At 48.1% G+C, this 13,145-nt stretch overlaps 1 protein-coding gene across 1 annotated transcript in view; it reads left to right on the forward strand.

Annotated features, from left to right (window-relative positions):
- DOCK1 (dedicator of cytokinesis 1) overlaps positions 1 to 13,145 on the forward strand; it is a 498,451-nt gene that overhangs the window by 58,971 nt on the left and 426,335 nt on the right. The window contains 3 exon segments of the mRNA XM_055346339.1: positions 5,354 to 5,394; positions 8,944 to 8,999; positions 12,603 to 12,699. Coding sequence (XP_055202314.1) covers positions 5,354 to 5,394; positions 8,944 to 8,999; positions 12,603 to 12,699 — 194 coding nt within the window.

The following is a 13,145-nucleotide window of genomic DNA, read 5'->3' on the forward strand; positions in this document are numbered from 1 at the left end:
AAGGCTTGTGGGAAAGTAGTTTTGACTTTGGGAAACTTGGTGTCTTTATTCATCAAATAAAAGTGGAATAATTGTTTTTCTGCTCTTTCCTTTTGTTCTATTTTAGTTTCACGGCTCATATTTGAGTTTGGCCCTTTTTTTTTTTTTCTTTTCTCCTCTCCCCTCCTACGTTTCCTCTAAGAAAATGTATTTCTGTTTGTCAAACTTAATTTTCCTTTTCTGTGTGATCCTTTTCAGGATATTACTTGGCTTTCTGCAGAGAATATAAATTCTAGATGATCACTCTTTATAGTAAGGTTCAAAGAACAAATTTACCTTTAAGTTATGGTTAATTTCCCTCTCGCAGGCTCATGAAGGCCTGGAGCAGAGGACAAAGAAGAAGCAGTGTCCAGGTCACTGTGGGGGTGGAAGGAGCATGGAGGGGTCACTGAGGGCACGTCCCTGCCATTAAGCAGTGTCCTGGCTCAACTAGACAGGAGAGGTGAGCCAAGATCCCGTGTTTATAAAGTGACTCTTGAGTGGCCTAGGGCATATGCTGATCCTGCCACCTGCTTGTTACCACGCTGGGTGCTAGATGCCATACGTCAGGGAGCTTGCAGGCAATGTGCAAAGATGAGGAAGTTACTCTTTTGATTCAGCCACTACACTGGAACTGAAAATATCTGTATTTTTTAAGGGGGGTAATGATGTGTTTGTTTTCTTACAAAATGCACCTCACTTCTTTTTTTTTTTTAAAGATTTTATTTTTATTTATTTTTTATTTATTCATGAGAGACACACAGAAAGAGGCAGAGACACTGGCAGAGGGAGAAGCAGGCTCCCTCCGGGGAGCCCGATGTGGGACTTGATCCCAGGACCCCAGGATCACTCCCTAAGCCAAATGGAGATGCTCAACCACTGAGCCACCCGGGTGCCCTGTACCTCACTTCCTTTTTGTGTCTCAGCATCTGTTAGCTGAAGGTCTTGTGAGATAGTGTGAGTTTCCTGGGGCATCTATAACAAAGGACCACAGTGGGCAGCCTCAATGGAGAGACATAGTCTCTCCGGGTTCTAGAGGCCGGTCATCTGCAATCATGGCATCTGCAGGGTTGCTTCTCCTTTTTTTTTTTTTTTTTAAAAAGATTTTATTTATTTATTCATGACAGAGAAAGAGAGAGAGAGAGGCAGAGACACAGGCAGAGGGAGAAGCAGGCTCCATGCAGGGAGCCTGACATGGGACTCGATCCTGGGACTCCAGGGTCATACCCCAGGCCGAAGGCGGCGCTGAACTACTGGGCCACCTGGGCTGCCCAGGGTTGCTTCTCCTGAAGGGATTTGAGGGAGGTGCTGTTCCTTACGTCTCCCCAGCTTCTGGCAGCTTGCCAGCAGTCTCTGGTGGCTTATTTTATTTTATTTTATTTTATTTTATTTTATTTTATTTTATTATTATTTTATTTTTTTCTGGTGGCATTTAGATTGTAGGATCTCTGTAGGCATTTAGATTGTAGCACTCTCATTTCTGTGGCAGTCTCCCTGTGTCTCTGCTTTCCCTGCATATGTGGACACCAGTCATTTTGGTTTGTGGCCTGCTGTAATGAATTCATTTTAACCTGATCGTCTGCAGAGACCTTATTTCCAAATAAGCTCATGTTCACAGATACAGTGAGGACGTCGACATCTATTTTGAGGGACACAGTTTAACCCATGACAGATTGGAAGAGGCAGTCAAATTGATAAGGTTCACATTTCTTTGAGGACCTGTGAGCCCTCCAGCCCGGCCTCCACTCAGCAAGCATCCCTTGCGACTGGTTGCAGCCGACTGGCCACCTGGCCCTGGCTCAATGGAAGGGCCCCCTAGCTGTGGTTACTGTCTACCTGAGGGTGGTCATGTTGCTCCCAGAGCCTCCACCTGTGGGGCTGGGTCTGCCCCTGTGGTGCCTGCAAAATGTTACATGCAGGACACCTGTTGGTTCTTTCTCCAGAATGCCCACTGTGCACGTGGATACTGTCCTTCAGGACAGGATTTGGTCGCCTCTGGAGTTTGGCTCTCTTGCCGTTCAGTACTTAGGGCACAGGACGCTGTACACCTGACACAAATGAACGTCCTGTCCATCTTCAGGCAGCTACTTGTGAACTGGGCAGATCCCAGGACCCGGTGATGTGGTCCTCGCCTGTCCATCCTTGAAGAAAGTCCAGCTGCTTCCTCGTGCATGTCCGGGCTTTGCTGCCTGGTTTCTCAGGGCGCAGTGAATGCACCTATCCACACGCTGCTGTGCCTGGCGTGACTCCTCCCTCCTCCATCTGACTGACCACAAGTCTTCCTTGAAGACCCAGTCCAAGCTCACCTGTCTGGGTGGCAGCTCCTTGCTGCCTGCCTCCGGCCTCCCTCGCTCGGCCTGGTCTGTCCCCTCCTGGCACCACCCCTGGACATGGATGTGCGTGTGTTCCTCCTATTGTTCTGCTGAGAACGCTGTATGGGGCTCGCTGACTTGGTTTCCATTTTCCTGTGCTGGATTCTGTGCCCCCTGAATTCAGGGCTGTGTCTTGCCCTTCCTTACCTGTCTCTGAGGTGCGGGACTCTTGCTGGGAGCATGCCAGTTGACTCCATAGAGACCACCTGTGAGCCCTGCCTGGGAGAAGAAGTTACTGGCCCAGTACTGCTACTGACTGACCGTGGACCCTCCTGCTCCTAGCCTCACCCCCTCTTGCTCATTCCCCTTAGAGCAGCCTGGTCTGTGTTCTCTTAGATCCCCTCCCTCCCCTGTGAGAGACCAGGGCAGGGATGTCCTCTCTCCTTCATGCTGACATCTCTGCCCTGCAACGTGGTTTGGCCCCTGCTTGTCTTAGGGGGTCTTCCCATATGTGAGCTCACAGAGGGCAGAGACTGGGTCCCATCTCTTTCTCTAGTTTGCTCTGTCCAGTGCAGTCTCTGGCACACAGTGTGTGGGCTCAGTTGGTTGAGGGAAGAATGTAATGCAAATAATCTTGGGGAGGAACAGGATAGGTTTTCATTTTGCCTAGGAAGGCAATTAAAAAAGAAACTCCCTCTATTATTATAACATTAAAAAACCAAAAGGACTTCCTACCTTTTATTCCCGTGGCTCATCTCTCTCTCCTCCCTCTTCCCACAGAAAACCGTTTAACTTGTGTTTCAAGTGGATTTTTTTGTTTGCCTGTGTTGTACTGTGTGGCATGCCTGTGTACTTTTCATGCATATAGATGTGGGTGTAGCTCTCTGTGTGTTTGTTATTTTGTTATTCTGAGCTATATTCTAAGATGCACCCCCCCTGTGTATTTTTAGTATATGTTTAGGTCACAGCTCCCACTGCTGTGTGTGCGCCCCCTGTGTTTTACCCACAGCCTTCTCAGTTCTGGGCACTCGGATCTCCTCCGCTTGCAACCGTCTGCGTCCTGCTGCCATGAGCCTTGTGCATCTGTCCCACCGTGCACGGATGGGTGTGCGCATGTCTTCCCCAGGGATGCATTCCCAGGTTGGGGGTGCTGGTTGCAAGCTGTGTGGACGGATAGTTCTGATAGGTAGGGATGGCTGCTGCCTTTCGGTTGCTGTTGGCTCCATTCTCCCCCAGAGCCCAGGGCTGTGCCTATATCCTACATCATTACCATTTTTACCACTAAAATTTGTGCAGTAAAATTGTGTTTGATTATTATTAGGTTGGAGCCGTCTCTTCATACGTGGTATGCCCTTGGACTCCTTTTGTACACTGTTGATAAGTATGACTCTTTTTTACTTGGCTTCTGTCTTTTTCTTGTCTCTGTGCAGTCTTTCCTTATACGTTCTAGAACATCCATCCCTTGTCAGTTTCAGAAAAGAAAGGGCACGATCATAATGAAGATGTGGGAAGGCTATAATGACGGGATGGAAGACCGTCCTTAAAACTGAGTAGCTATAGCTTTGGTTTGGCTCTAGATGTGGGCTGGTGACTGCATCGGCTTCCCCTTTCTCTGTTGCAATGTCTGTGAACGCCGCCCTAGATGGGCGCAGGTTCTGGGCCGGCACGCAGGAGCCAGCGAGGTTTAGACAGCATGGCTCTCAGAGATCATCTCCACATGTGCAGCAGAGATCTAGACACTTAGCGTCTGCAGGGCTCCCACTCGATCTCTGAGTCCCATTGTCAAGAAAGCCAAGCGGTCACCATTAGGTCTTTGCAAGGATCCTGGGAATGTCCATCTCCTGTTCTGAATGCTTAGAAAGCATCCGTTGATAATCACTTGAGGACTTCGCTCACTTCCACTGCATGACTTTCTGGTCTGTGATCACCGTCCCTGCCCCGGGTTGGTAACATGATTTGCTCTCTAGTGGGGCAATCTTCTGAGCTCACTCAGACATCGCTAGCTTCTGAGCTTTGAGTTTCTGATACTGTGTAAGAGTCTAATATTTGGTTATTCTCTGGGAATTTACTCAACTTGCACTTTTGGGGTGCTCCTGAAATTCTCAGACCGGGTCCTTGTGTTCCTGTGGGCAGAGTTAGAATGTGTCTGAGCTTTGGTTGACTTTCCTGAGCAAGGTGGCCAGGGTGACTTGCGAGTGTAAGGAAGCAGCCACAACGTCACGCCAGGTGGGGCTATTGGGAGGCTGGTCACTGACCCTGCACCCCCAGGGCTCCTGCAGGACAGTTTCTGCCCTCGACTTGACGGGAGGTGCCAAGGGAGCTGCTCTGCCGTCAAATGGCCCCTTCCGTTTAGCATTTATATCGTGCTAGCTATTATAGAAAGCCTGGCTTTAGCTTCCTCCCCACATGGAGGCAGTGAGAACTTGAGTCTAGGCCAGATCCCAGGGGCTAGGTGGGTTCATGTTTCTGGGCCTGGTGCTTCCTGCAGAGGGCTGAGTCTTTGCCACAGAAACTCTCTGTGAGATCACAGGCTGCTCCGGGACACAGCGTCTCTGGGTTGAGGAGGGAGGAAGTTAGCGCTCAATAGATGCTCTGTTGTGGGGCACTTGTTGATGATCTGGGGATGCTGGTATGTGCACTTGGCAGGGACCCCTCTCCTCATCACTTAGAGGGAGAGATAGGGCAGTGTATCCCCAAGGAGCCCCCTCCGGGATGAGTGGTCCCTAGGACGATGTTCCCTCCTGGGACTGTGCTGCTTAACTTCAGATTGACCGCTTCGGGGTCTCCAGCAGCCGACGGAGATGAGAGAGCTGGCGGTGTGTTTAAGGCCACTAGCCTGGCGGTTTCGAGACCCGTTCTGGAACCTCCCAGTCTATTTCCACAGTGTTAGGGTTACTGAATACTGGTGACAAAGTGATCTCCCTGGATCTGCAAGGCAGTGAATTCTGCAGGACAGGAAGGTATTGTGGGGGCCCTGTGATGTCTCCTCCTTCTCTAACTGTTGCAACTTTGTGTTTGTTTAGGGTGGTACAGAGGTTACACCTTACGAAAAAAGTCTAAGAAGGTAAGTCCTTTTTCTGAACCCCAGTGCCTTTCCATTCATTCACCACACTGTGAAAGGAGATTATTCCCATCCCATTTGTGTCTGTGGGGTTTCCTTATATATCTCCTTCTCTGAACCTAAAACACATGTGGACTGACATGTGGGCTACCCCGAATTGTTTTCGTTTGAACAATACATGTACCCAGGAACAGCAGCTTTACTTCCAGGATGGAGCCGCTGGGCTGCGGCGCATTGCTGACCTGTCATCACGAATGGTGCAGTCTTCTTTTCCTGGTACAACATCAGGTCCTCTTTAAGTGTGGGAGGCAGGAGAGAATGACCTGGTATTATGACTTCAGGAAAAAAAAATACTCATGATTTTCAGTCTTAGTATTATCCTCGATGATAACAGGTTTGCAAAGGTCATGCATGCTGGTTTTCCTCTTGGGTATGACTATTTTCAAACTAAGTCGCCTGCGAAAGAAAGGTTCTGCTTTCCAGGGCAGTATGCGTGCGTGCGTGCGTGCGTGCCTGCGTGGTGGTTTGAACTCCTGAAGCCAGGACCTGCAATTACACCTCGATCCTTGTGGTGGACACTCCCACACACAGTTCTGTGGTGGCTTCTCCGTTCTTAGCTTCACATAACCTAATTATGGCCCTTCTGTTTTATTCCATGGTTTTGAAATAATGTCCAGTCGAAAGCTGTGATTAGGCTCTGTCCACGTTAACTTACACACTTTAATATCTACTTAGGCTTGACAAGACGGTTCATTTTACTTCTATTTCTTAACGTTGCCTCTCATGGTCTCCTTACTGGGCTGGACTCCTCATGTGGTCCTGGGCCTGGAACTTAAGGCTTCCAAAGTCTAAGTGGCTCAAGCATGGGACCTGCCTGCCCTGCTTCCCCCAGAAACCCTGCAGCTAGGACCTGCTAGGCAAGTCGTTTAGGAAGGGCCCAGGTTGAGCTGCAGGGCAGCCCTCCTCTGGCATAGTGCTGTGGTGTTCTTATGGGAGAGATGCAGTTAGGAGTATTGGTGAGGCAGATCCACACATTGGAGCGAGGACCTCCTACCCTGCCCTGCCAGCCTCAGACTGGGCTGTGGGTCTTATACATCCAGTGACATAGAGACCTGAGGTTTGAACAAGGTGGATTCAAACCACGTGGGTGGTGGGATAGATTTCTCCAGGGAAAGCTCTATTTTCACACCTGATCTCCCCTTCTGTAATGAAGAATGTATTCCCCCCCCCCTTTTAAGATTTTATTTATTTATTCATGAGAGACACACAGAGAGAGAGAGAGGCAGAGACACAGGCAGAGGGAGAAACAGGCTCCCAGCGGGGAGCCTGATGTGAGACTTGATCCTGGGACCCTGGGATCACGACCTGAGCTGAAGGCAGGTGCTCAACCACTGAGCCACCCAGGCATCCCAAAGAATGTATTCCTGCAGATGAAACTCTACTTTTATATGAGAAAGCCACAGTTGAGGATTTTATTATAAAGAGAGGAGGTTCTTGACACTGTCTCCCTCCTTAGCCACACAGCATAGCTGGAGCTTCACATGCTGGGCTCGCCCCAGGCAAACTGTTCACTTTCCTTTGATGCTTATTTGGTGTTTGGTACCACCTTCCTCAGCTTGGGATCCTTTCTACCATCATCATCGTGTCCTGCCCCCACCCCGCCGTGCCTCCCTGAACTGCCCTTCACTGGGGTTCCCCAGCTTTACAACTCATTGGTGCAGTACAGCTGGGTGGGGCTGTATTCATTTCTTCTTCTAAAATCCTCATTGGAAGATGAGGCAGTTGTGAAGCCCTTAAAGATAGTATGATTTTTATTTTTTCATGAGAGACAGACAGAGAGAGAGAGAGAGAGAGAGAGAGAGAGAGGCAGAGACACAGGCAGAGGGAGAAGCAGGCTCTCTGAAGGAGCCTAATGCGGGACTGGATCCCAGATCCCGGGATCACGATCTCAGCTGAAGGCAGCCACCCAACCACTGAGCCATCCAGTTGTCCCCATAGTATGATTTGTGTAGTGGGCTCTGTCCAGGCAATGCAGATAAGGGACTTGGCCCCCAGTAATCCAGGCTCCCAACTGTTCTGGAACCATCCCCTGTATAGCTATTCACACAGATGTCGTTCATCTGGACCAGTTTTAAACTACCCCAGCTGGAGAGCTTGCTCATTTCAAGCCTCCACATGTGTCCCCGCTCTGCCTTCTACTTTTCCTTCCCTGGCTTTGTGCTGCCCCAGAGCAGGTTTACTGAGATGGAGGGGTGTCTTTGCTTCTGGACACGGACGAGGCTGGCATATCTGTTTTCTTCCCCCCTCCATCCGAGTGCAGATGTTGACATCACATGTGCTGCTCCTGGAGGCATCCTGGGATTTGGAGGTTTCCGAAACAACTAGGACCTGGGGAAGCTCCCAGCTTTGGGACCCTTTGGCCCCTTTTGTTGCTCACTGACAGTGGCCACTGTCTTTCTGTACAACTGCTGCCATCTCTGTGATAATTCTTCTATATGTGAAATTCAGGCTTTCCTAGTAGGCAGGAGGAACATGAATCAGTGGTACCCATGCCCCTCCTGAACATGATTAGTAGTTGTGGTTTCTGGTCCTCCTGTGTAAATCCTTTGGGGCCAGATGCCAGGGAAACACAATCAGAAGTTCCTGTTCACACAACAGGTGCCTGGAAACCACCAATGCCACTGAGTAGATTTCTGTTGTATGCACTAAATCTCATACAGGAAACTCTGGCTGGCTGTGCTGTGCTGCCCAGGGTCCCAGCACCTCCTGCCCTACTGCCTGCTTTCAGATGCTCATTTCTGCCTCACATCACAAAGGGAGCTGTTTTGCTTGCTCAGGAAGCAGGACAGAAAGTCTTGGTAAAGCTGCTAGCACTTTACGGACCATGCCTGACGCTGAACTTGCCCTTGAGAAACTCTGCCTGGCACACCATGCTGCTAGGCCCCAAGTGAGCTGCACTTGGGCAGTGCAGAGCTCTGTGTTAACGGAAGCTGGTGTCTAGTAGTCTTGTGAATTTGGGCAATATTTGCCCACTTTCTGTGTTTTCTCGGATGGTCCCTCTGTTGGGAGATTGATGAGAAATCTGTGGGTCAGGTAAGTAGTCCTACATGCATACGTGACGATAAATGATGGTGGAAGTCCACTGTTGATGGCCATTTTAGATTTTTTGAAAGAAAGAACTGTCAAAGACCGTCATCAGAGATTGTTTTTAGGCATCCACTGGTTTTTGATTTGCCCATGTCAAGGGCAGCCCTGGATACAAGGTACGTTCTATGGAGAAGATTCAGGAAAGCCCTGTGTGCTTCTTTCCTTGCACACAGATTGCTTCTGTTTTCTTCCTTTTGAGATGTCTGTAGTCTCCATGAAACAAAAACAGGCTGAGTTTATGTTTCCTGTTTTCCCCACTATGTTGTATATGAGACTTTACTATAAGACTCACTGAATTAATAGTGGTCCACCCATCCCTATCCACACGTTTTCAGGGTGGTTTTTGATTTTTGGTTGGTATTCAAGTTGATAATAAAACTATTGTTTTTTTTTTTTCCTCCAAAGGGTATATTTCCTGCTTCATATATTCATCTTAAAGAAGCCATAGTTGAAGGAAAAGGGTGAGTCTGGTCTTAATGTTTAAGTAAAGAAACATGATGATTGTATTTGGCTTTGCTGCTCGTCTGTATAGCAGGGCCTGTCAGGGTTGGATGTGGGCGTGAGTGACCATGATGGGACAGGAGTTCTGGGGTGAAAAAGGGGACTTGGAATGGAGATGTATGTACAAAATGGCCTTCAACCTTTGAAAAGTCTGAAGTCAGCACTGTACCTGCAGTCGTGCTCTTTACACCCAATGTCGATTTTGGGTAGCGTTGGTCCAGTGCTCTCTGCTTCTCCATGAGCAGTCCCACCCGGTAGAGCCTCCAACCCCCAACTCCGAGTCCGTTTTTCTGGAAAACTTTGCAGGCTGTGACACAAATGGAGTTTAGGGTGAAGCAACAGGTGGTAAATTGGGACATGTGTGAATTTACATTTTGTCTAATTGTGATGTATGTTTCTTAGAGGTCATAAAACTGATGTATAAGATCATTAAAAGGACTTTTATAGAACGAGAACCCATTAGGCAGGAATGGCAAATGAATAGCCAGGTGTGAACTTGGAAGAAGGAGCATTAAAATGTTTTCCTTTTTTGTCTCTTCTACATCTTCACCCTCAGTTAAATATGTAAATTATAAAATTACTAATCATATGATTACTGCATAATGACATCTCTTTGGCTGATTACAAAATTGCCTTCCCAAGCACTGTACTTTTAACATATGAAAAGGACTAGCTCAGGTTGTGTAGTTGCATGATGCATAATTAAAATGAAGAAAAAAAATAAGAAAATAATTTAGAGGCCTAGATGGTGATGACCTGTAATACAGTATATATATATTTTTATATAGATTAGATGTTTTGTGTGCAGAGTTTTAAAGGGAAGGAAAGAAAAAAGGAGAGTTTTGACTCTTGTGGAAATAATGAAATAAAGCATGCATTGATTGTATTTTACATTTCTCTGTATCAGAATCGATATAGAAGTCAGACTGTGATTAATGTTTGTTAGAAAGCACCCTGAGTATACAAAAGAATATATGGAGAATCTAATTGTGAAGCATCATAGTAATGTGGACAGGAGGTTATTTTGATTCTCAGTGAGTGGAGTCACTCCCATGCAGACAGACAGACAGACAGACAGACACTGGCCCCCATTACTGGGGCTCCTGGAGATGCCCTGGGGTGAGCGAGTGAATGGTTGACTGGGGACATGAGCACTTCAAAAACGCATTCCTGCTAATGCTTTGGGGCTCCCTGTGTTTGCTCTGCTGCTGCTCCCGCCCATGCCAGCTGCCCTCTGCCTCCCTCCTTGTAAAGACCCTCCTGCCTTCAGACTTGACAGGTGGTCTCACTGCTCCTCCTTTCCTCTGGAGATCTGTGGACCTTCCCCTCCCCTGCTCTCCCCTCCCCTCCCCTTCCCTCTCTTCCCCTCCCCTGGGTCCTTCCTCCTCTATGGGGCAGGCCACTCTGTCATCCACCCCACCTGCCTGCTTGCTCTCCAGGGTTATTACTCCAACTCTTTTGCAGGGTTTCTTCTTTCTGTGCTCCCTTCCCTTTCAGACATCCCACATCATTGCTGTGTGCCAGCTGCCAGTGATTCCCTTTCTCTCTCTAGCCAAGGCAGTTCCCATTTGTCCCCTCTTCCACGCTCCCATGGCTGCAAGCGCCTCCTGATTTCCAAGCTTCCAGTGTCAGGGCTGCTCTTCTGGCTCTTTCCTACAGTCTTGGACACATGGCTGTCCCCTTCACTGAAGCTCCTTGTCTATTTCTGTTGCTGCCATTATAACCTACGTCCCCCCTGCCCACCGCTCCCAGACAGGCTCTCCTTGCCTGTCTCCTAGCCTTTTGTTGCCCTTCCGTTTGAGGGTGCCTATGTTGTTGTGTTTCCTCTCTGTGGGTGATGCTCAGATCAGGGCCTCCAGCCCTGACTTGTTCCCCCCTTGATCATTTAGAGCCAAGTAACTAAGGAGCCACCACCATTGGCCGAGTGTCTGCTGTGTCCTGGCCTTTCTTTCATGTGCCCTGTATGGTGTTCTCTCCGTAGGTCTTACTGAGGCAGCTGTTGTTGGGTTTATACATTGCTGACTGCTTGCAGGTAGTGAGGTGGTTACAGAGATGATAATACAACACAGCCAGGTCAGATACATTAGAGCCGGTTGGCACGTTAGTTCCAGGGACAGATCAGGCCTGCAAAGAGGGAGGAAGTGAGAAGGATCCAGAACTGAGACCAGGACACGGGATGAGCATTGAGGCCCTCTAGTCCTAGTGCAAGCAGGGCCATCTCGTTGAGCTCCAAGCTTCTGCAAGCCAGTGCAAAAGCCCAGTGGACTCAGCATGAAACAGGATCTGGAGGACAGAAGCATCGCAGTTGCTGACACATATGCCCACCCTGTGAGAGAAGAGAAATCCTCCCAGAGGCTTTCTAAGGATGGTATTGCAGAGTGTAATGAACCACATTTTCATCAGGATCCTTACTGGGAACCTTGGTGACAGGCTTGGCAGGGCTGCTGTAATGACCACATTCTGTAATAGACACACTGATAATGTTCCATGAGAGGGAAATTCCTAAAAGGGGTGGGGGTGGGGGTGTCTCATATGCACCCCTGCCTCAGACATCCGATTCCTGTTGCTCCAGGTGCTACATGTGGCCAGCCCTGTCCACAGAGACTGATTTTCTCTCAAGGACTTCACGGTTTCTTCCTTTGAGAGTCCCCACCATCAGTGGGCTATTGCAGGCCTAAACCCCAATGTGAACCAAACCAAGAGTCCTACCCACTGATCTCAGCTCCAGCCAAAGCAAGATATGTAGGTGGAACCTGTCTCGGAATCCCAGGACATTCCATGCTGGTTGGAGTCCTGTCTGTTCAGGACCTCTGGGGCCAGGTGGCCTAATTTTACAACCCACCTTTCAATCTCTTACTTGGTCTCAAGGGTTCTGAGTCTTCTTCATCATAAGGCCTGATGCAGAGCATGTGACCAGAAAACAATGGCTGATATGATTAAAAAAAAAAAAGCATAAATAGATAGCAAGTTAAGAATAAGTCAAGGGTTCACCTTTCCAGGTGTAAAGAAAAGGGAAAGGATAATCCAAGTGTTGGGATCAGATAAAGTATCTCTGGACATTTGAGAGCATTTGAGAGCTGTCGCCTCATTCATATTTCACCAAGGATAACTGCTTCATGTATTACCATATAATGAGTTTTATGCATGATGGAAATGTAAAAATCATCTTAACTCAAACCTGCGTTTTAATGCCACACAGATTGGTTATAATTTATGGCATCTATAAGATAGATGGGTACACATATTATGAATGTACTCTCAGACCTTGACGTTTTGAAGACTTTCAATGGGATATTATTTGCCTCCTTCATCTTACCTTGACACACGAGGTAGACGCCTTTACTTGTAGGGTAATACATGAACACACTCAGGTTCTGTACAAATATTACCTGTCGTTCTTAGAGGTGTGTGTATTCCTATGTGTGGACACAGTCTTACTTGTATATTTTCTCTCCATTGGCTTAAATATTTAATTCTGTGGACTAGATTTGGAATTTACAAGGTACAACTTGCAGACTCCATTGAAACCATAAACTTGGCTGTCCTTTCCTCCTTCTCCTTAGGCAACATGAAACGGTCATCCCAGGCGACCTCCCACTCATACAGGAAGTCACCACGACACTCCGAGAGTGGTCCACCATCTGGAGACAGCTCTACGTGGTGAGCAAACGGGATGTTGCATCCAAGCTCAAAAATAGAGAATGGTCTTTTTGGACCTTGCTGTACCAGTGGGATATTTTTTTCCCCTTTCCCTGGGAACCTCAAAAGCAGAACTCCTGGGACTGAGTCATACTCAAGGCAAAGAAAGCAGCATGGCCCATTATTCTGGCCACCCTGGGCGGGGGGCATTGTCCTCTTGGACCTGCTTTGTGTTGGGGTACAGCCATGCTCACTGTGACAAAGCAGTGATTGGTAAAAGGAAGGGCCAAGGATTTCACCCTCCTTGTGCTAAAACAGGAGAAGGGCTGCTTGAGTGCTTTGGAAGACAGGATTAGGGAGTCTGCACTGATGTAACCCCCAGTGTTTACATTTTGATCATGAAAACTAAAATCTGCTTTTAAGCTGTAAGGAGTGCTCATTTATGGATGCAGTAGAGAGCAATTGCT

This window comes from Nyctereutes procyonoides, unplaced genomic scaffold, assembly GCF_905146905.1.
Source record: "Nyctereutes procyonoides isolate TBG_1078 unplaced genomic scaffold, NYPRO_anot_genome, whole genome shotgun sequence".
Taxonomy (NCBI): Eukaryota; Metazoa; Chordata; class Mammalia; order Carnivora; family Canidae; genus Nyctereutes; species Nyctereutes procyonoides.